We start from the raw sequence: 24,924 nt of genomic DNA on the forward strand, positions 1-24,924 counted from the left end.
AACGACCGTGACATTATACGTGAATAAATGGCGCTGAGGTAGCGACAGTTAGGACACCTGGTGTCATTTTCAGGTACAATCCTCTCATCATGATGGTACTATAAAAAGTTGGCGCATTCTTTGACAATCGAAACCAAAACAAACCAACGTGTTTGCGTTGCAATCGGATAGCAGTATTATCGCGCCTGTAGGAACAAGATTTATTTTATTTGTGAAGCAATGGATAGTGGGAATCTTGACGAGATCAACAGTTCGTACTTCGATAGCTATGAAGACTTGGGGGTAAGTAGCGAACAATACCGAACTAGTACGTTGTTGTTTCCGTACTAACACTTGCAGAACGTCACAACTTTATATGTGTTCTATAGAAGATCCATTTTCAAAAGCTGAAGCAATTCTTCAACGCCTCTTTAATTGTGTTTCTATTGTTGGCGGTAAACGGTTTACTCGGCGGTAGCTATTGAACAGTTTATATGTTCTTATGTTAAAATCGAGTCAAAATTGAGAATAAATTCCCGCGGCTCGTATAGTCAAGATTAATTGAAGTGGAGAGAACACTTATTACGGATAAACAGACAAAACTTCAACGATGGAACCCCAAGTTATCCGCCAGGGCAACAGCGCCAATACATTAGAAGGTTTAATCAAAATGTTGGCTACGAAAGTGGGCCAAGTCATCATACAGGCGAGAATGAAGGAGAAGTCAAAAACCGACTCCAAACCAACCGGGAATTACTGGTTTCACATCACGATTGACGATCATCCGGGAATAACGGCAGACATGAATAAATGGCTTCTAGCCAATTCCCATGAACCAATTGTCTCGCGGCTTCCGCTTTGCATAGAAATATCTCTTAAAACTGCCGAGGGCGACAAAATGGTCATGGAAGTCTGGTCGCTCAGTGTACAAACCGACCATGGTAATTTACCGTTGCATGGAGCCGCCCGTAATGTTTACGATGGCATGGGATCGATGCTGAAATTCCTGCTCACGATTTCACGAGTCTTGCCCGCCTATCGAATGTCCCGCAAACAGAGTGCAGACTCGTACATCATGCAACACAGAATTTACAGTGGCGAGCCAGAGACCCAAGAGTTGGGCAATGGGTTCAAGCAGCAAAGTGTCGCACAGTTGCGCACTCAGATCGGAACACTATTCTTGGCAGTTGCCTACCGCAACAAATCGGAAATTTCACTCAACAAGCGCGAAAATTCCAAGATGAAGACCGATCATCCTACGAACGAGGTCAGCCCAAAGGTCAGTCGGTTAGACGACAACAAAAACGTAAAAAACCAAATAGATTCCACCACATCCAATAATAGCGACGGTCTCGTGGATGCAGAAAACAATTCGCTCCTTCCGGAGACCGAAAATCATTCGGGCTCTCCAGTGAACGGAAATGGCGTGAATCGAGAACCGTCTAAATCCTACACGGAAGCTTCAACCAACGGCAGCTCCTCTGAAGCTTCTGCGTATAATCCGAACAACAACAATGAATCATCCCAATCGGCACAAAATGTACCGGATGGATTCGCTACGGGTGCATCAGTTATAGTAGCCTCTATTCCCAGCAAGGAACCCTTGTTCACGCAGCAACCCGAACCAGAAGACAAAAAACTACAAACCTCCTCCGTCCAGAAAGTCAGTGGGCAGAGCGAGCTTGCTCAATTCTACCGCGATTGCATGAACGCACCATCAACGACAGTAAATTCCACTGCGAATGGTAACGACGATACGTTTGATATTACCAGTGAACTGGAGCGTTTCGAAGCCGATCTTCACAAGTGGAATGATCGGATCGGAAAAGAGAAAACCTCACACGGCCAAGAGCCCCATCAGTAAATTCCATGTGAAACCGTTTTAAAAATGTAGTTGGACATCATTCTTAGGCTTAGATGAGGGAGAACAAACTGATTGTATGATTGTATTCTTCTATAGAACTGTTTTTTGTTTTTGTTAACTTTTCAAATGTATGGTGCAGATGATAGCAGCAGTATTGTTTCGTATTTAAGCAAGTTAATGGTGAAAACAGAAACAGACATAGAAATCATGATGAATAATCTTTGAGCCCTGTTTTACATCTAGTCATTCTTTTGATATTTTCATGTTCTAATAAACGTATAAGTTAAAAATATTACGGTCCAGAGTTACTTATACCATTCCAATGAATCACCACATGCGCTGAGTAGTTTTTATGTAAGATAAATGATGTTGGTTTGTCCAGTCAATAACATGATCTCGATTTGTCCACTTTTTGAATGGTCTAGTTCAGCGCACCCTTGTCAAATCAGGTATTCAAATGTTTCGAAACATAGATAAAATTGTCTTTTTCATGATTTACAGTAGTTTTATATGATATTTTTCGGATTCAGATGTTTTAAAGTTTATAAAATCCACCTTCTATTGGCGTCAATGCACCCCTCATTTGAACCTACTTTTAATCAATCACCAGATGATTATTATTTGGTATTTGGTATTCAGACCTTTTCTGGATTATTATTACTTACAAATATTGCAACCATCATGCTTGCACACCATTTGTATCAGATTAATGTATATAAATCACTAGCTGACAAGGCAAACGTTATTCTGCCATATAAATTATTGCTAGTGGATATGTTGTTTGTGAAAAACAAAAAAAACATAAAGTCGATCGAATGTGATCGATAGAATGGAACGAATGAAATGATTTGAACTGTAGTGTGTTTGATGTTTATGCTGCCGAAAGTGACGGTGCGCATCGTCATTCGATAAACAAAGTGAAATGTTCGTGACTCATGTATTCATTGTTGTGTTCGACATACCGAGGATCGGAACAAAAAGACGATGACCACCGATGAAAAAAAATAAAAAAAACAAACCGTAACTTTTCTTAATTCAATGTATTTCATTAACGTAACTGACATGTTTGATCCCTTAAATGCTAAATGTGAAGTGAAAAAATATTTTTTTTCGTGAAATAAAAAAAATGCAAGGGGTTTTCTCCTTCCTTTGATGCATCAGTAAATATACGTTGTCTTCCTCTATATTTGTTGTTCATCGCAAACAAAACTAGCTGCTTCATTCTAAATTGATTTGTTTCGGTTTTGGTTGTAGTTAACCCTTCTAAGAACGGACAGATTTCGACCGTTACTTGCTGAAGTTTTACTGTTGGCATGATATCATTGAATATATCCCTATTTTTTAGATATATCCTTGCCAGATAACTATATTTGTTCAACTCTAATTCATCCAGATCCTCTAGTTCCGTTAGTTGTCTAGCTACAGTATTATTTCTGCAGATGGCTCGAGCGATTTCATTGTTTGCTACTAGTTCGTTCCTCAAGTGCAATGGATATTGTCCTGCCAGAGTAGTTAGAGCATTCAGTGGAGTACTTTTTGTACAGCCGGTTATTTTTCTTAAACACTGATTGTTAGCGACTTCCAGCTTTTTTTTTTATTAGTATTACTGCTGTTGTTTTGTATAGTGCAACCATATTCTAGAACGTTTCTCACTAATGATTTATAAATGTTAGCCATGGTTTGAGGATGCCACTCCTGAGTTTTAATATATTGAGACGTTCGTTAACTTTTTTTAAGATCTCTCTAGTATTGGCTCCAAAACTTAGCAGACTGTCAATCTGTATTCCAAGGTATTTATGTATTTTAACTGTTTCTAATTGAGTCCGTTGATCTTCACTGTCAATTTGCTGTTACTATTGTGGAAAAGTATTCCTTTCGTTTTGTCAGCATTTATCGTGAAATTCAGATTGCCTGCTGCTTCTACGAACCTGTCCATATAGTTTTAGGCTATATCATTCAAACTTTCCAGTGTTCTACACTTCACCAGGATACCAAAATCGTCTGCATACAGGACTAGAATAACATCTCTCCATCGATGTTGTGTAAACGTATCGTATAGATGTTGAATAGCGTAGGTGAGAGTATGTCACCCTGGGGCAAACCATTTTTGATAATCCTCGAGATACACGTTTCACGTAATTCCAGACTCAATCTCCTGTTGTGCAGAAAATTTGATACCCATGTCGTTATTTCGTCTGGAACGTTCAGTTCTGTCAGAGTATCACTTAGAAAATTTGGGTTAACCGCGCTGAAGGCGTTGCTCAAATCTACACATATTAAAGCAACCTTCATTTTTCGCCTTTTGAATGTTTTTGACGTAGGACTACGTCTTTCATTTCTATACCGGGGTGTAAAATCAAAGTTTCGAAAACGAAAGCGTTACGCCGGAGACCGAGATTTTGAGCGTTAATAGCTCCTAAACAACTGAACGAAATGGTATGATAAACACTTCATTCGAAAGATAAAATGTCTACGCGTTATATACTTGTTACTTTTTGATCCAAAAACTTGTTTCAATAGTCTTAAAATTGCTTTCAAAACAGGCTATTGAAATCACCAATCGGTATATAAGCGAGCGGCGCTCGGAAATCCACTCAGTTTTAATTGAACAGCGATTGGAGCATGTTGTCGCTGTTGCGGTGAAGCTCTTTACTTATCATGAAAGCGCGGATGAACGGTGTCACCAAGAGCCTGTTTGTGCACCCTAGGCCAGAAGGGAATCTATCAGGAGGAGAGTGATGCCACAAACGGTTCCCTGGGAAGACATCGCTACACACACATACACGCGCGGCTATTAACAGGTGGTTATCGAGTTGGCATTAACCACTGGTGGGCTTCCAGTATCGAGAAAAATGTGGAAATATCTAATCGTTACTGAAAATAATCTGCCAGTTCATCTGGGAATTTTCAAAATATATTCATGTGAAAGAGTTTAATTGAATGTTTTCTATCCATGTTACACTGTGACCAAATATGTTTCAATCAAGTGCTATTAACAGGTGGTTATCGAGTTGGCATTAACCACTGGCGGGCTTCCAGTATCGAGGAAAATGTGGAAATATCTAATCGTTACTGAAAATAATCTGCCAGTTCCTTTGGGAATTTTCAAAATATATTCATGTGAAAGAGTTTAATTGAATGTTTTCTATCCATGTAACACTGTGACCAAATATGTTTCAATCAAGTACTATTAACAGGTGGTTATCGAGTTGGCATTAACCACTGGTTGGCTTCCAGTATCGAGGAAAATGTGGAAATATCTAATCGTTACTGAAAATAATCTGCCAGTTCCTTTGGGAATTTTCAAAATATATTCATGTGAAAGAGTTTAATTGAATGTTTTCTATCCATGTAACACTGTGACCAAATATGTTTCAATCAAGTACTATTAACAGGTGGTTATCGAGTTGGCATTAACCACTGGTTGGCTTCCAGTATCGAGGAAAATGTGGAAATATCTAATCGTTACTGAAAATAATCTGCCAGTTCCTCTGGGAATTTTCAAAATATATTCATGTGAAAGAGTTTAATTGAATGTTTTCTATCCATGTAACACTGTGACCAAATATGTTTCAATCAAGTGCTATTAACAGGTGGTTATCGAGTTGGCATTAACCACTGGTGGGCTTCCAGTATCGAGGAAAATGTGGAAATATCTAATCGTTACTGAAAATAATCTGCCAGCTCCTTTGGGAATTTTCAAAATATATTCATGTGAAAGAGTTTAATTGAATGTTTTCTATCCATGTTACACTGTGACCAAATATGTTTCAATCAAGTGCTATTAACAGGTGGTTATCGAGTTGGCATTAACCACTGGTGGGCTTCCAGTATCGAGGAAAATGTGGAAATATCTAATCGTTACTGAAAATAATCTGCCAGTTCCTTTGGGAATTTTCAAAATATATTCATGTGAAAGAGTTTAATTGAATGTTTTCTATCCATGTTACACTGTGACCAAATATGTTTCAATCAAGTGCTATTAACAGGTGGTTATCGAGTTGGCATTAACCACTGGTGGGCTTCCAGTATCGAGGAAAATGTGGAAATATCTAATCGTTACTGAAAATAATCTGCCAGTTCCTCTGGGAATTTTCAAAATATATACATGTGAAAGAGTTTAATTGAATGTTTTCTATCCATGTAACACTGTGACCAAATACGTTTCAATCAAGTGCTATTAACAGGTGGTTATCGAGTTAGTATTAACCACTGGTGGGCTTCCAGTATCGAGGAAAATGTGGAAATATCTAATCGTTACTGAAAATAATCTGCCAGCTCCTTTGGGAATTTTCAAAATATATTCATGTGAAAGAGTTTAATTGAATGTTTTCTATCCATGTAATACTGTGACCAAATATGTTTCAATCAAGTGCTATTAACAGGTGGTTATCGAGTTGGCATTAACCACTGGTGGGCTTCCAGTATCGAGGAAAATGTGGAAATATCTAATCGTTACTGAAAATAATCTGCCAGTTCCTTTGGGAATTTTCAAAATATATTCATGTGAAAGAGTTTAATTGAATGTTTTCTATCCATGTTACACTGTGACCAAATATGTTTCAATCAAGTGCTATTAACAGGTGGTTATCGAGTTGGCATTAACCACTGGTGGGCTTCCAGTATCGAGGAAAATGTGGAAATAACTAATCGTTACTGAAAATAATCTGCCAGTTCCTCTGGGAATTTTCAAAATATATTCATGTGAAAGAGTTTAATTGAATGTTTTCTATCCATGTAACACTGTGACCAAATATGTTTCAATCAAGTGCTATTAACAGGTGGTTATCGAGTTGGCATTAACCACTGGTGGGCTTCCAGTATCGAGGAAAATGTGGAAATATCTAATCGTTACTGAAAATAATCTGCCAGTTCCTTTGGGAATTTTCAAAATATATTCATGTGAAAGAGTTTAATTGAATGTTTTCTATCCATGTTACACTGTGACCAAATTTATTTCAATCAAGTGCTATTAACAGGTGGTTATCGAGTTGGCATTAACCACTGGTGGGCTTCCAGTATCGAGGAAAATGTGGAAATATCTAATCGTTACTGAAAATAATCTGCCAGTTCCTTTGGGAATTTTCAAAATATATTCATGTGAAAGAATTTAATTGAATGTTTTCTATCCATGTAACACTGTGACCAAATATGTTTCAATCAAGTGCTATTAACAGGTGGTTATCGAGTTGGCATTAACCACTGGTGGGCTTCCAGTATCGAGGAAAATGTGGAAATATCTAATCATTACTGAAAATAATCTGCCAGTTCCTTTGGGAATTTTCAAAATATATTCATGTTAAAGAGTTTATTTGAATGTTTTCTTTCCATGTAACACTGTGATCAAATACATTTGGTTTTGTGGTTTTTCAATCAATCGCAATTAACAGGATAGCTTCAGAAGATTATTCTTCCCCATCAGTAGGATATTTCCGTATCCAATATTATTGCTCAGTCGCCGAAAGTTCCGAGCTCAGAGAGTTCATTCCCCTCTAGTTTGCCTTCCAAATTGCCATCGTAAACCACACCTTCTCTCGATTCAATCACACACAAAAAGCATACTTAAGCGATATTCTGGTGGTGAGACACATTCATTTTTCGTGAGGACATCGACAAGACAACATCGTTGCCTAACGTGCTGGAGGAGGTGGACGGCGAAGGATCGACACATACACGCGCAGAACTCTTTCCGTTAGGATGCCATTCAGCATCGAGAAAGTTCCGGAAAGATCTAATCATTGCTGGAAAATAATCTGCCAGTTCCTTTGGGAATTTTCAAAATATATTCATGTGAAAGAGTTTATTTGAATGTTTTCTATCCATGTAACACTGTGACCAAATATTTTTCAATCAAGTACTATTAAAAGGCGGTTATCGAGTTAGTATTAACCACTGGTGGGCTTCCAGTATCGAGGAAAATGTGGAAATATCTAATCGTTGCTGGAAAATAATCTGCCAGTTCTCCTTGGAATTGAAAATTACATTCAAGCGAAAGAGTTTATTTTAATGTTTTCTATCCATAAAATATCCATATATTACATTTGGGTTTGTGATTTGTCAATCAAGTACAGTTAGCAGGTTAGCTTCTGAAGATTATTCTTCAGAACAAGGTTTTTCGTATCCTATATTGGATGCATAAAACCTTGTGCCTCCAACGTAACGCTCTCGTTTTCGAAGTCCCCCAAATATTCATTTATTCATTCATTCAGAATGGATTTAGATTCAACTTCGAACAAATGATCTCTAAATCAACGATAGTCCTACGTCACCCTTGCGGTTATACCATAGATATAACCCACTTCCTGTTTTTTTCTTTGAAATATAGCAGCTCTTTTTTTGAATTCTATCAAATTCGTTAGACTTGAAATTCTATTAAACTGCCTTTTTGCCTCCGTTTTTTTCACCCACGCTTCTTCTACCACTTCTGTCCACCAATGTTTGGGTACTTTAGTGTCCTTCTGCCTATTTGCTTTACAGGTCTTTTTTACTATTGTTATCAAATCCTCTACTTTTTGCACTACATTAGGATCAAGTGTTGACAAGGCTTCGCAGATTCTTTTATTATTGTAAAAATATTTGTTTTCTGATACCTTTTCTGAATTCAGAGTACTTTCGATAATCATGTGGTGAGATCCTATTTGATATTTAAATCGAGAACTTTCCATTGGATATCTGCGTACAGCTCAGCTGTACATAACGTGATGTCAATGGCTGTGGGTTTTCTATTCAGCTGGAGGGGCAGGAACGTACTAGACCCATCATTTACAAGCAGTAGTTCGCTGCTGTTCATTGCATTCATCAAAATATTTCCCTTTCTATCACATTTTTCATTGCTCCACGCATAGTGATGCGCATTCACGTCGCCTGCTAAGAATACTTTTCTGTATCCATTCAAACTGCCGATAATTTTGTTAATATCATCTTCAAATATACTCGCTGGTATATCTGGGCTAATATATAGAGCTACAACAACAATATCTAAAGAGCATACTTTTATTGCGCATACCTGGGTCCAATCTGATGTTGCTGGCAACTGGATTCCAAGGTAATTGAACTCCTTTTTCAACATAATTGCCGCACCACCATAGTTGTCGTCTCGAGATTTCACGATGAAGTGATATCGTGGGAGTTTATATCTGTTAGTTTGTTCGAAACCTTGTTTCGTCCATGTTTCTGAGAGTAATACAATGTCGTAGCTCCCTTCGACGAGGACTCGATTTAGTTCTGCTTTATGTTTCTCAATACTTTGTATGTTGCATTGTATTGCTTGAATTGGTTTGAATTTTTTTATTTGTAAATTTGAATATACCATACCTGAGCTACAACAACTTCTGATTTATACCTTTATCATTCAACTAATTTTTATTTGTGTTTCCTTCTACTACTGCATTTGCTAGTTTGAAATATTTTTGTGTGCAGTGCATGAATTTATTTTTTATTTCCTCTTGGTTGCCCAAATGACTGAGGAAGTCAGCGTAGAATGACATCATTGTCGCCTTGGTGTTTTGGCTAGCCATCCATTCCGCTTTTATGCGTGTTTCTCGCTTAAAATTTCCCCATTTCTCCTTCTCCGTTACGCTGTGTTGATTGTTCAACGCCACTCCATACTTAAGGCTGCCAGATTCCTTGCCAAGGACTCGGTCACGCTCGGCCGTAGTTTTCGTTGCATTCGTTGGTTCAAGAAGTTGTATTTCCTCTTTGCGCATTCTCTTCGTTGTTTGATCGCAATATGTCTTGACTGCCGGCCTAATCTTCTCGCGCTCCTGATTCGTTCGTTGCCATTGATCTCTCAAGTTTTCTCCGTGTTGTGTCGATGAGTACGATTCGCCCAAAATTGGAAAATCGTTGAGGTGCATATGCGTTTCTTGTTCGTAGAGGAAAACATTCTCTGGCTTCCGCAAAAGTAATTGCTGATTTCGCCATTAACAATTTAATGTTCATCTGTCTAAGCTTTTCCGGACAATTTTCATCTTGCGTAGTGTGATCATCCGATTTGCAGTGCGCACACTTTGGTCTATTGTTGCATTGTTTGAATTCCTCTTCCGTCTCGTGTTGACCGGCACAATTCTTGCATCTACGCATTCCTTTACAACGATCCTCACGATGATTGAATCTGAGGCATTTGTCACAAGCAATTAGCTTCTGTCCGAACGGCCTCACTCTGCTGTTACAACAGAAAATACGTATTCGGTCCGGTAGCGTTCTAGCTCTGAATCTCACACTGATTCGACTTGCCGGAATTTTCACTCCATCCACATATCTGGACAACCGTCTCACGCTGATGATTGGAACGTCGCTCGAAATATCCCCCATTATATCCTCCTCTGAGATGTTCGTCGGAACTCCATCGACTATTCCTGTCACGCAGACCAGGTGTTGTGGTACATATGCTCTGTAGCCGCTTGTTGTGCTTTTGTTTATTAATTCTACCAAAGCATTCGCCTTCATGTAACTGCTGATGAATACTAGAATACGGTTTCGTCCCACCTGTTTCATGTCCGATATACATTGCTTGAATTGTTCCATTTTCCTAAGAGTTGAACCAACCGCAAATTTGTTGACTTTTTGTCCTCCGTCATTATTTCGTAGCTCCATATATAATCTGTATGGACCTGTATCCACCTCCGTATTGTAACCCCCCCGACTATTAATGGAAGAGGACTCTTAAGGTCGAGCAGCGTTTCGCCTCAAACCCTGTTGGGACCGGAAGGACACTTACTAAGTAGGAACACACAATAATACAACACGTGCCCAATAATCGTCAACCGCACACGTTCTTCTCAATTCGAATCTCACTAACTTAGGCTCAAAGGCTTCTAAGCTAATTCATCTGACCACTATCTGCGAGCGAGGCCTGGTGGTTCCGTTCGTACCCGAATAACGCGTACTCAAAAAAACAGAGAAAAACAATCAAGGGCTGTTTGTTGTGGTAGATACGTTCGAAAACGAAGGCGATATTTAATAACGGAATTTATTTTAGGGATTTTGTTTGTGGGTGGATGTGAGGGTGATTAAATTGGTAACTACAAACGGTACTTGCAATTTTTTTGTGGGTTGCCTCCGTTCTCCTTCTCAGCTAGATATACCAGCTGCAGTTTTGATTTAGTCACTGGTGTCTTAATTGACCAGTAATCCGGTAGATTGTCCCTTGTCAGGGCCTCTTCCTGTGCGACCTTGTATAACGTGCCCGTGCGGGCCTGTAGAGAGAAGCCAATACAAAAAGGCCCGTTGGCCGGACCTGACCAACAAAATGCATTAGTACATTTGTGTGATGTCACTAGTTTTTATTTTAATGATCCATTGAAATAGTTTCTAATCAATTACCTTTTTTTTTAATGTGTTAGATTTATAAGTGTGTTCGTTGTTCCTTGATATTATCTCACTGATTTTAGTGTGACTATAGTTTAAGGTAAGATTATTGTTTCGTTTTATTATATTGACCATTTTTATTATACTGACCATAATTTTATGGGGGTCTCCGTAGCCACATTGGTTGCGCGTTCGCTTAGTAAGCGATCGATCGTGAGTTCAAAACTCAGGGCCCTCATTGACCATCTTTGTGTTGTTACAGAATAGCTACATCCACGCAACAATCATCAGCGATGGAGATCGATCCACGGTCGAAATAAGATCGATTCATCCATACAACTGCTCTGCTCTGCCAGACACATCGGGCTACTATTCTATAAATAACTCAACAATGATCAAACAACTGTCTCCGCTGTCCGGTGGTCCAACTGGATAATGGAAGAACAGAAAGAATACCCTTACGCTTAAAATGGCTACTGTGTGAATGTACCATATGTAATGGTATAGAAGGAATACTGGCGAATGGCAACTGTGTAATGTGCTAATTATAGATATGATAACCATGTGACATGTACACGATTAAAATTCGGCTCTGTTACAGCTAAAATGCTAATGAGCCTTAAATAAATAAATGGGATAAAAAAAAAAATTTATGACGATTTAATTTTAAACCACAAACACATATATATATTGATATTTTAAAACTAATTGTATTTTTTTAAACCTACAAAAAAACACTTGATTATGAATTTGAACATGCAACAATTATCTATACAAATTTACATTCACGACGCGCACTTCTATTCTCGAGGACAGTCGACGACAGAAAGAACGAGCACAGTTTAAGCCGAGAACAAATAAAATGTCGAGAGACCGGACACATAATTGTCCTATCAAGTTGTAAGTTGTGCGAGCTGACCAACTCTTGGACACACACTTACAACGTTCACACCACTTCTTCCATGTCCTACGGTCCCCTATCCATCGTATGCTTATCATATGTCAAGTGACAGATGCAAAGCAGACAGTGGAGATTTTGGCGCATCGATTTGTGGCGAAGCTGCAAAGGTCTTAAGTGACCGAAGGTTACAGTATATACCACATTCGTAAATGATTTGTTCTGCTGGGACCGGATTTCCTGCTGTGCTTCTAGACTGGCTGCTCCAGCGCAATCGTTATTTTTACCTATGTCCTCATCCGAAAGACTTGATTCTAACCAGTCCGGTGGTTTTTTCACTTCGTTCATTTTCCTGCCCAAAATGGCGTCCTCGTGGTTGGATTCTTTTCCGAACCAAATTTCGTTGTTTTTGATACTACTTCCACTCCTGTTCTTCGCAAAACACTTTCTCAGTACTTTTTTTTTTCCTACCGGACACTATTAATTATAACTTGAGTAAAGAAAAAAAAAACTTAGAAAATGGCAAACACTCCGAACGTTTGAAACGCGTCCACTTCTAAAAATGGCTTCCCATTGAATGGGCGCTCGCTAACTGGGCTATAGCCCAGTAAAAATCAGTTAATCGTCAAATATAACATAAACAACAACATTGGTGAGGGATACTCCAATGCATCACAGATCTATAACCATCAATACACTGAGTGAAATAATTAGTATGTATTTATATAACAAATTTTATTCTGACTAGTACCAATCCGATTGTCATTTTCTACCGTACTAACTACGTGAGTAAATGGTGAATACAAATGTTAACGTTTATAGTAGAATATCGGCTCAACATCGATCCAGTTTTCGGGACTTCGGACCAACGTCTAATTTATCAGTATCGGGTTGCTTTTGTACCATTATTGTATGTTCAGTTCATGCAATAATGACAAAAAAGGTTATGTTTTGTTCATCTATTTCCATCAAATAAAATTTCAACATACAAAATGTAATCGATTAATTTGGGAAGCAGAAAACCGGAACTTGGTGCAAATGAACTGTGTGGCGATGGTCCGAGTCTTTTCGAACTTGGGCACTTGTTTATGCTGGAACATTTTGCAGATGGGTTCACTTCCACGCTCGAAGTATTTTGTTGCTGAATGATTGGCGAGTTGGTAATGCATATCTGCGCTGGTATTTTGTTGCCGGTGCCGTCTAGAGTGTTTGATTAGCACAATACAATATTTGGCCAATGGATGAAGTAAACCAGCTGAAGACTTATTGAAGAACCCAGCAAACATTAAATCGTATCCAATATTTTGGGTGGTATATGATGCACCTAACTGGCACAAATAAATAAATATTGTCACTTGAATATACGATTTATTACAGACATAGAAAAAAAAACATGTGGCCAAAAATATGTACATCAACTGTGATTATAACCTCACGAATCGTCATTTGTACACCCAAAATTGATTTTTAGCTCATGTTTTGTCATCCCGATTTATGACATTAAATGAAACATAACATAACAGAAAATGTCATGACTCACAAATACTGGTAAGTATCTGTATAATATACATGGTACAGCAATATAAGATTGATACGACTGAGCGAAACAAAAGACAAATAAACTTTCCGCATACTTTGCCACATACACGGCTCAGACCGAGATAGATATTGTTCTCCTTCAGGCGCTCCTTTTTTACTCTTAGAAAACACTTCCCAACTTTATAATCAGGTGCAATATTATTACGTATTTGCTGAACAACTGCTGAAGCATCATTAGCCATGTGGATAGCGTGGTCGTGTGAAATAGCTTTGCATTTCAGCTGGCCTTGGTTCGATCCCCATTGACGTCGTATTGGACTTTTTTTGACACAATCCCAAATGAAATGAGAAAAGAAAACAGAAAAAGGCTCGTATACATACAAACCATTTTTAAGCTTTTAAAACAGCTCATCATTTGCGCATTTGCCTGTGTTAGAGAGGCATGCGATAACGCGCATGATACGATACCAAGTGGCCTGCGTGAGAGTGATACGATAGCACGCATGCTATGCGCTCACCGAATGGTGTAACGCAAAGCGGAGCACTGTCTCGTAAGCCTGCAGGAGGTCTCGTGCATAAGATAGGTCACCGAGTGGCCTGTGCATGGTAACGATAACGATAGCGCATCATGGGCGCAGTTGCTCCGTGTGAACATAGGCCGGGTATACCAGCCCGCGCATGATGTGACGTCTCTTCTGTGTGAAAAGTATTAAGATGGTATTGAATATGCTATTCAGCATAGTGCCAGACACTTAGGAAGCGATTGGCCTTTGAGGGTAATTTTTTGTAACAAATGACTAAAACGAGTGGTGGTGATGATTAAGAAAATTGCTCTGATGGGATTCTAGTTCTGATTGCTTGGATTGTTTAGCAGTGGCTATCTTGCACGGCGTTCTAGATATAATTTCAGAGCTGGTAAAACTCGTACGTATGAAACGAAAAAGATGCAATCGAATACGTCATTCCTGGCCGTCTATTGTATTTTAGTGGAAATGTCTCGAAATTTATATAGAAATGTGGTTAATTGAGGTTCAGTGCTACGTCTTTTAAGTAATCAAATAACATGAAGTAAAAGTTTTCATTTAAATGTTGGTAATTTAAACGTGCTTCCAAGTCTGCTGAGAAAAATTTGCTTCCCTAAATCACCATATCACCACCAGACGTCGGCACTGTACATACGATATCGCGGATCTTGATACGACAAATTCTTAATACGATGTAATATGGCCTCATTTACGATCTAATATGATTTACTGTAGAACGAATTCCCACAGAATGTTATTAAATCGTATGAGTAGCCATAATTGGAGGCGATATACATACATCGAAGACAGACACATTTGGATGATAACTGGCATATACACGCAAAAGTGAAGCGAAATCCTTATATGATATATTTTATACGCATACAACGCCGTCTATAAAGATATACGATGCTTTTTACACTGATATGCGATTTGACTCGACAATGCTATGTAAAAGGAATAGAATGTGCGTATATAATACTGCATATCGCGATACCAGGTTGATCGTTATGCCGATATACGACACCATCAATGATATAGGAAATCGTGTTTTGGCATTCTATACGATTTCGGATATACATGATGCATCCTTTGATTGATATTTTATACGAATGTTATTTGATACAAATTTATATGCGACCTAGCATGTGCAAAAGTTGTACGATTTAATGTTTGCTGGGGTAATATAATTTTTAGGCCGTACTGCATTGATTTAATTAATATGTTCATGCGAATTACAAACTGCATCAGCCTGATATGCATAAATGATTTCGTATAGATCGATTTTACGGTAGTGTATATCATAAAACCGATATTTGTTACACAGAATTAAGACTTAATCTGTAGTGATCAATAAAATAGTGGTTTTCGCATTTGATACGATTTTAAATGTACACAATGTATCCTTTGATCGACATTGTATATGATTTTGATTCGATCTCACTCTATATACGATTTCTAATATGCCAAGCTAAACGATTTAATGTTTGCTGTGGTATGTTAAATGAATGTCAGATTGAATGGATATCCCTACCAAAGGTTAGTCTATTTTACTCGATAGCATACGTAAATTTGAATGTGTCATATCTGAAGACTGTGGTGGAAAAAAGACGGGTGGGTAATGTCGGGGACATAACCGGAGTGACGTAGGACTATACAAAGGGGACAGCTTTTGTTAAATATATATTTTAAATATATTGTTTTATTTTCTTCTCCTACGTGATCTACCTGAAAAATGGATTAGTTTACTGTTTACTCTTTATGAACATGTTGGTGGTTCTGAAAAGAACCTTTGGTGTTGTGTTTTTGTCATCACTCGATAACCCCATCTTGTTCGGTTAAACCTTCCTGTTTAGCTATTGCGTTTGCCACTCGTCACAGCTTTGACAGTTGGAAAATTTCTTCCCATCCAGCTTGTGACATGTTGTTCAGTGTATTACATTTAATGCGACGTGCCGAAGCACCACTCATTGTCGCATTGGAGGCGATTTTAACCTGTAATTGAACATTTGCGATGACAGTGTTACAGTGTCGACTTTCAATGTGGGGTCATAATTTGGATCTCTATGTTTACAAAAATGTCCAACTAAATATGTCGCATTACATGTCCGTCCAATTAGCTAAATGTCGAACTAATTGTAAATTACTGTACTTTTAATCTGGAAACAATTTAAGAATTGGTGAAAATTGAATAATCAGGAAAGTCCCCAACTATCAATAAGCTCAGAACAACTGCCAAATTCACATACTCATCAGATCATGGCAAACAAATTATGAAAAAATCAATTTGTGTTTTATTATTATTTTGGATATTATTTTAGAATGCATTGAACTGTATTTCGTAAACTCTTTTTTTAAATGTTTAATGCCCCTGATAAGCGCCGTGTTTTATGGAATGGTTCCAATTTCGAAAACTTAGTACTCGTGGTTTTGAAAAAAAAAACATTTCGGACGCCCTCGATGCCGCCTTGTTTGGGATTTGCCACCAAAGCAGTTTGTATAAAGAACAAACTTTTTTCTTCTGCTACCTGCTGCCGTTTTGCGATTGCGTTTGGCACTCGCCACTCGCTGCAACTGCCTGTTGTTGTCTTGATGTCCACCGAACCGAATGTGTTCTGTTCTGAATGCGGATTTTCTTATCGTCGCGAGCAGCTTTGCCAGCTAACTCGATCACTTCGGCGGCCGAAACTATATAACGCCGGCTAGGTGGACTGGTGCACTGGTACTAACGCGCTCGGCCTAGCTACCCTTGCGGGGAACTCCAGACCAACACGGTTCGAGCGGGATTTTGCCTTTCCCTTCATTTTTCCTCCTTTGCCATAACCAACCATGGCTGCTTGTGTTGGTTTGTTGATGTGATGTGATGCGAAACGATGTGGTGTACGGTTTGGATGAGAATGATCGTTACGGCAACTGAGCGGGGTTTTTTTTTTATCTTTATTATAGTGACTTTCAACTCATTTGGCTGGTTCGTCACTTTTACTTCCATTTTTGGAAGAATGTCGGGAGTGAGAATTGAACTCGTGACCTTTAGCGTGAGAGGCATGAATGTTACCACTACGCCAGATCGCCGCCCAGCGGAGCGGGGATTTTTAAGCTGACTGGCTGGCTCGAGAATTACGCATGTGTGAGACTGCGACCAATGTTTCGTTCACTTTTTGACGTAGAACTACGTCTTTCATTAAGGGTGTGAAATCAGAAAACAGGTCACGTTTTTATGAAATAAAGTTAACGTTAATAACTATTTTTGCTGCGAACGGATTTCGGCGATTTACATACTAAACGAATCGGAAATTCCGTAAGATTTGTTTAATATGCCATACATTAGAATCCCCTTGTTAGTAAATGGTTAAAATTCATGAAAACTTTAAGTGTTTCTATTTTCCCATACATTTGTTCTGTCCATTTGAGTGCTTTCCCGAAAAGAGCTATCAATAACGAGCAACTTATCGACGACCAACGGAGGGGAAATCGTAGGATTCAAAGTCTCCGTGAACAAAGGAAAAGAAGAAGAATGAAGGGGAATACTTGCCTAGAGTATAAACAGTGGATCTCGCTGAGGCAAACTTTCATTCGGCATCGGACTGTTGAGTAATCCAGTTCACTTTGCTTTCGCTGCGCTTCGATCTAAGATTGGACCCCACCAGTGGTAATCCAACTTGGAAATCGTCGTTTGATTTTTCTGTTCGTTTTTCGCGTTATTCGTATCGTGTGTTCTTCTTTTCGCGTCATAAATTGGACGCTTCGCGTAGTGTGCGATGAGCAAGAAGAAGAGGAAGGCAGGCTCGAGCCCTGCAAAAAAACGAACGCATTGCCAGGGGCAATAAAATTTCGAGCTAAGCGTCATCTAATGATGCACGCGGTGTTGGTGCAGTGAAAAGCGCTCGCACTGAACCGAGCCTTCGCGAATGTGACACCGCACCGAACAACAGCGAAGTAGGCGATTTCGGACCGTCGGTCGAAAATGTAAACGCCCAGGCAGCAACCAAAATCAAGCTCTCCCCGCTGGTGGTGAAGGCGGTCGCTCTTGATAAACTCATCAGAGAATTCGCATCGATGGGTGTTACAGCAGAGTACAAGCTGTGTGGCATAATTCGGTCTTTTTCCAAGCAGTTAACATTGTTTATTTTCCGTCTTCATAAGGGCTTCGTTTGTGCATTTGAGAATGCATCAATGCATTAAACTGACGTTATGGCGAAGCAGACGTTAAGGTTGTGCACCAAAAAATTATTTGGGAATACTAAGCATCTTGAATATCTTACTGGAATGTTATAAGTTATTTGAGTTCGCGTGCCAAGCAGTTGTTTCTAAAATTTCACAGCATTATAGAATAATATCCGAAGGTATAAACAAGCGACTTATATAAAATAACAGCGTAGTTCTACGTCAACAATGCGGTCGTATCTTGGACACAACCTCCTATAATTTTTTTCTTTTTCCTTTCCAATCGTGCTTCATTCTATTTCTGCTGCTCTGGTTGCCCGTTTTGGCCGGTACGATTTGAGGAGCACAAAATGGACCAATCAAAAATAGGCACATAGTGCATTTGGACAATGCTTGATATTTCACAATTATTCAATTATTTATCTCAAGAAAAATGAAATGTTATTCGTTATGATAGATGCGTAGATATATTTCCTATCAATTGATGCTAAAACCTTTGCGATCTATTGAGAAAAGCTCGAGTTATCAGCGTTCCAAATCTTGCATTTTTTTCTATTTGTTCAGTGCCTAGATTTTCATTTCACCCCCTATATCTTCCGGTTAGACGTAGTCCTACGTCAAAAAGCACGTATTAAATATTTTTATTGTTTCCATAAGGCAATACGCAGGTAAGAGTTTTGATTTAATTGTAACACGTGTATTTTCACCGGATAAATGTAACCAATATTCGACTTTCGAATCATGGTGTTGGTTGACATATATGTTTCACAATTTCTCATTGTAGACTAAATCAATAATTATCACGGTAAAAAATTACTAGATTGGTTGCATTTTTCGAAAAGTTCGTTATATTTACTAATTATTCCTTTCAGTGTAGTTTTTGTATTGCGCTTCCATATTTTTCAATTAATATGTTTTGAGTGCATCATTGACGTTCCTCTCGGTGCTTTTTAACGTTTGAAATGTCAGCCCAGTTGTCAGCAGGATTCGATAACTGGGCTGTGACATCCGCCCAGTTGGCGGACAAACGCTGTACTTGTAAATTCATCTTCTGAACAGATAATTATGACAAAATTTTTCTGTGTTGGGGCAGATCTCATTGCAGATTCAGGTTGATACGTTTATACCCCAGGTTGAATGTAGGACCTGAAGTATCGGGTGGTATTAGCTTAGGTTTGCTCCGCTAATAAAACTCGGAACGATCGCATTTGCAGACCGTGTCCGGGGATCTGATAAAGCGCCTAATTCCCTTGTAAATTCATGGCTAATACTGACATAGATATTGGATTCAATTCCCAATCGGTCTAGGGTCTTCCCGGATTGGAAATTCTCTCGACATGCCATGGAATAAATATTATATGTTTCCATGCCATGGAATAAATATATGTCTGTGAGATAACCAGTCCGCTTTCTCTACAATTGATTTTTCGATTACTTGTTAGCGAGATGTCATAAAAAATACAGATTCAAATTATTATCAATAAGATAACTCGTCCCGCTCAAACCTTTGTAGGGGAATGAGGTGGGACCATCACCATTAAATCCATTATTTACTCCATTACGCTTGTCCACGGAGGAGGAGGGGGTGTCAAAAACCGTTTATTTTCTATCCACGTGGCATGTGAACAGCCTCTTATATGCTACCAATTTTCAAGGAATGGGAATTTTTGTCACCTTCGTATTTTTTCACGTGTTCGTTTTTTTGACGTAGGATTACGTCTTTCGGGAACATATTGGAGTACAAATTGAAAATCGAAAATCGAGCACATCGTCCAATTACGAACGCTTATTGCTCAGTCATTTCATGATGTATTGATGAAATTTTGGCGTCAACCGATTTCTGCACTCCATAACAATTTTTTATATTGAAGAAAATAATATACGACATGAAACTAACTATCGAACAATTAAAAAATCTCAACCCCTATCCTAACGGAAATACCCACTTCTGATTGGTCGAAATTGACGACACATGCGGCGGTTCTCTAACAGAGACATCAAAACCAAGCTGCCTGGGGTAAATCGGCATTGCAAATACATGAAAGTAGGGGGAGCTTTTGTTCCCACCGAAAAGTGTTCCCTAACAGAAACATCAAAACCGAGATGCCCAGGGGAAATCGGCATTGCAAATATATGCAAGTCGGGGGAATTTTTATATTGCAAGTGAGGTGAGTGATACGATTAATTCTAGCAAATAAAATTTAAATTTGGAACTTTAATGTTGGTTGCTTCATGAAATTTCATATCAAAGACCGATCGTGTATTGTGAAAAATTCAGCACAAGTGTAAGTGTAAAATTGTATATGGTCACAGTTGTGTTAAAAATGACTTGATATGTGAAAACTTAATTTTCATAAATAAAAGCGTGATGTGATTTCTACATACAGTATTAGGTGTTGTTAGTCCAAACACTCGAAAAGTAAAAGTTATAAAATAAAATTACCAATAGAAAAGGTATCAAATATGTTTTATCTATATTAAAGTAACATGTTTTTACTGATGAGAAAAATTGATAATTGTGTTCGGTATTGGCAATTATCATATATTACATTGGTGAGTTTTTTTTCTTTATTTCATCCATACATAACACAGGAGGCATCCCGTCTAAGATCACAGAGGGTGGTTTTCATCATATCTCGTTCCACTTCGGTATCTTTTATTTGATATACACCATCCAACGACTGTTTACCATCCTTCATGTAAACACTGGTATAGTGAACAAACAATACCCAACAATCAAACAAAACGGCCCTTTTCAGGGCCACCAAATCATTATCAAAGAGTTTAACGATGTAACTCTTCAAACATATCCAAAATCAACAGATAGCTTAACGGAATCCTAGGTTAACTATACGGTCGTGTATCGGACACAACCCTCCTGTGACTTTTTTTTGGTTATTTGTTTGTCTCATTTATTTGGTTTCAATCAACATTTCCAACTAATACCAATGCCTGGTGTATTTTCGCAACAGATTCACCAGTTGATGCTAACAGACAAACCACGTCAAGACGCGTACAGGAAGGCAATTCTAGATAACAAGGAACTATTTAAGAACAAAGTCGTACTTGATGTCGGTACGGGTACGGGAATCCTCTCCGTCTTCTGTGCCCAGGCAGGGGCGAAGAAGGTCTACGCAGTCGAAGCATCAAACCTAGCTCGCTTAGCGCGGGAAGTTATCGCCGAAAACGGCTTCGAAAATACGATCGAAGTGTTCGAGTGTAAGATTGAGGAATTCAAACTCCCGGAAGGCACTGACCGGGTGGACATTATTGTCTCCGAATGGATGGGATTCTTTTTGTTGCACGAAGGAATGCTCGACTCGGTCATATTCGCGAGGGACAACTTTCTCAAGCCGAATGGCCTTTTATTCCCTGATACGGCAACAATTTTTGTTTCCCCGTGTAGTGTTCCGACACTGTTCGATAGTTTCGATAGCTTATCTGGAGTTAGTATGAAAACCTTTGGACGAGAGCTTCGAAAACAGAAATCTGACAAACCAGAGATCTTAACAGTGGCGGCTAAAGATCTGCTTCACGAGGGTCTAATCATGGCTTGGCTCGATTTGAAGGAAGTTACCGTCGAGGATTTAAACACATTCGAAATGAAGGAGGTAATGGTCATACAAAAACCTGGAAAGTTCCAGGGCATTTGTATTTGGTTCGACTGCACTTTTCCTACCTGCAATTCGGACCAACTCACTGATGTGGTTGTTCTTTCCACGAGTCCAAGTAGTCCTCCTACGCATTGGAAGCAAAGCGTAATCCTTCTCCCGGAGAATGCATGTGAAGAAGTGGATAAACTTGACCCCGTTGCATTCAATCTAAATCTAACGAGGAATCCGGAATACTGCAGAAGGTATGGCAAGGCTTTCGGGCGACCATTTCGATCAAGTTGAAAAAAATGATAATTTTATTATTTCAGATACAATCTTCAGTTAACTCTCCTAGATGCCGAACAGGAAACACACGGTTTGCCGTGCGATTGTGTTATGACGAAGTGTATACTCATGAAGGCGCATTTGCAGAAAATGGAAGTTGATCAATAAAAATAAATTGGAAGGAAATTATGATACGTTCGACTGAGTATTATTGCTGAACCAGTAATTGAAATCCAACCGTAGCAGTAACTGAGAGAGTGGCGCACTGCTGGGGCCTGCCTTTAGGCCAATCAATAGTTTTAGCAACGAATCCACAAGCTTGTTGAAGCTGTAACCGAAAGTAATAAGATATGGAGGATTGGAAAAATATAATATTGCATCACTTACGCCTGCTCGTATCCGTCAAATTCTTGTCGTTCTACTGTAGTCATTGGATCTTTGCAACTGCCACAGAACGAGCAAAATTTGTCCACTATTACCAGCACTGTGTCTAATATTGTCAGGACGGGATTCTCGTTTATATGGAGAACTGCTGTTGATGACAAATCGGGACTATTGTTCGACAACAAAAAGCATAAGCTTAAAACGTTAGCTTGGAATACGGTGTGTGCTCGTTGAATTTTCTCGAAATCTTTGGTCTCCCAAATTGATCCCATCAAAATACTGAACTGACTCTCCAAAACATCCACTTGTAAGTAGTACTGCAAATTGTCGATGAGAAACATTAGTTTATTACGAAACTGGAGCAATTCCGACTTCTTCTGGATTCTATTTTCCCGCTGGAAAGACCAAACCTGATGGATGTCGTACTGTATTTTGCGAACGCGCAACAAAAATCTGAACATTTCGTTGTATTTCTCCAAAGTTTTAGGAGAGAACAGCAGATGGAGTGGCCATTTCACCTTATACTTCAGAGTAATGTAGCTCAGGATTCCTTTGGTTTCATAACAAAAACTATCAACATCATCTTTGGGAGGAAGAACAAACGAGAACTGCTCGATATCCTCCGTTATATTAACGCTATTGGCAGCTAGCTGGAACGCCCGATTCAAGTCTCTCGATGAACCATCAGTGATTCCCTTTGCGAACAGTGTTCTAAGGGATTTCGTTTGCTTCAACAATTCCGAGAACAATTCACCTCGGCCCAACATGAAATAGTCCTTTATCAGTTTGAGCTGCTTCAATAAATCTGCCTCTTTGATGGCAATTTCTGACATTTGCTCGGATACGCATAGTTTTATCTCATCTACAATGTGTTCGAACTTGGCCACGTTCATGTTCTCATCCAGCTGCAGACGGTGAAATTTTTTGAAGAACTCATATTCCTGTTCACCCCATAGACTCTCTTTCATCGAAGTGAATCGCATTTCGTTCGAGTAATTCCTCTCACCCGCCAGCCGTTTCTCGGTGCCATCTCTGGGGTCAGAAATCAACATGAGGACGGTTTGACCAATAAATAATACCTTCTCAGCCCAACTAGCCGGAAAGTAGTAGGGTAGAATTTCCCGTCGAATTTCATAGCGCCACAGTTCCGTGTTGATGCTTGTATTGTCGGAAAAGGAGTTCCCCGATATCTGGGCTGCGCCAACTGTACCCCGGCCCAACGGCGATCCCGAGCTGCGAGGATTTTCCACGTGTTGAATGAAAAACTCCCCGAACTGGTCGACAAATTTACCGTGCAGCAACCAACCGAACAGTTGCTTTATGAAAATAGCGTATACGGAATTTTGAATTCTGAAACAACAAATGCAGTAAACGGTTCCGCCGACGACTCTTCCCAATGATACTTACAACCGAACAGCCTGATAGTGTTTATCGTTTCCGCGCAAGCAATGCTGCTGCAAATACTGCAGCAGCGCACATCCATGAATCCGCTGAGTGACAACACCACTAACTAGTCGCAACAGAAACCCAAATAACGATTGATACTGGTTCACTTGGTGGTAGATGAAAATCAGTGACAAGTTTGGTCTCTTCAGATAGTTCGCTTCCAGCTGTACAATTAGATCGCGGTACGGTTTCACCGCTAAGTCCAATCCATCGGCAAATGCTTGTAGATATAGTCCTTGCAGTAATGGTTCCTCTGTCGGTTTCAGTTGCTTCGGTTTGATGAGCCCTGCGGATTGGGTGCCGTATTGATGTATGAATTTTTTCAGCTCTTTATATTGGTTGGCGATCCGTATCAAATCTTCGAGAATTTTTATTTCCCCTGGATGTAGGAAACTGGAGGCGACTTCCGGAATCTGCAAGCATATTTTGTTCTGTACATCATGTTTCAACGACTCGAAAAAAGTAATAAACATACGGTAAAGTTTTCAATCGGCAAATCCGCATTTGAGGAGAACAACGTAAACAGGATATCATGAATCATTTCTCAGATGGCGCTTTGCAATTTATCACACGAATAAAGGAAAACGTTTTATGAACTAATTTCTCAAACAGATGATGGGCAGACGTTAACGAAACATGTAAACAGCTACATCACGTAGAAGTTCTATGTACACACACCGCTCTACGTTCATATGAAATTATTTGTTTTGATCCAACGAATATCTTATCACCGACTGTGTCGACATTGTTCTCATATGGCATTAGCCAAACGCAGCCATTCGACGGATGAGCTAAATAATCTGATGGATCTGATGAGAATAAGCTTTTTTTATGAAACATAGATGTCGCTAATTGGCGATCTAACGTACAAATCTACACCTAGGCAGCGCTGCGGTGAAAGTGATGATGGGTTTAAATTATAAATTTTGCAATTTGAGT

The 24,924-nt window shown here is 39.1% G+C and overlaps 2 protein-coding genes across 2 annotated transcripts; one reads left to right on the top strand and one right to left on the bottom strand.

The window, feature by feature from the left end:
* The first annotated feature begins 56 nt into the window (after positions 1–56).
* LOC129775899 (protein arginine N-methyltransferase 6) lies at positions 57–22,757 on the top strand. Its single transcript, XM_055781122.1, has 3 exons — positions 57–282; positions 21,250–22,133; positions 22,200–22,757. Exons 1-3 carry the CDS (start codon positions 220–222, stop codon positions 22,321–22,323), a joined length of 1,071 nt encoding a protein of 356 aa, XP_055637097.1. The 5' UTR covers positions 57–219; the 3' UTR covers positions 22,324–22,757.
* LOC129775898 (gamma-tubulin complex component 4 homolog) lies at positions 22,170–24,745 on the bottom strand. The gene is made up of 4 exons (XM_055781121.1): positions 24,461–24,745; positions 23,947–24,398; positions 22,543–23,889; positions 22,170–22,483 (listed from the first exon to the last, which is right to left on the bottom strand). Exons 1-4 carry the CDS (start codon positions 24,524–24,526, stop codon positions 22,342–22,344), a joined length of 2,007 nt encoding a protein of 668 aa, XP_055637096.1. The 5' UTR covers positions 24,527–24,745; the 3' UTR covers positions 22,170–22,341.
* Positions 24,746–24,924: the final 179 nt, after the last annotated feature.

This window comes from Toxorhynchites rutilus, chromosome 3 (genome assembly GCF_029784135.1).
Source record: "Toxorhynchites rutilus septentrionalis strain SRP chromosome 3, ASM2978413v1, whole genome shotgun sequence".
NCBI classification, from domain to species: domain Eukaryota; kingdom Metazoa; phylum Arthropoda; class Insecta; order Diptera; family Culicidae; genus Toxorhynchites; species Toxorhynchites rutilus.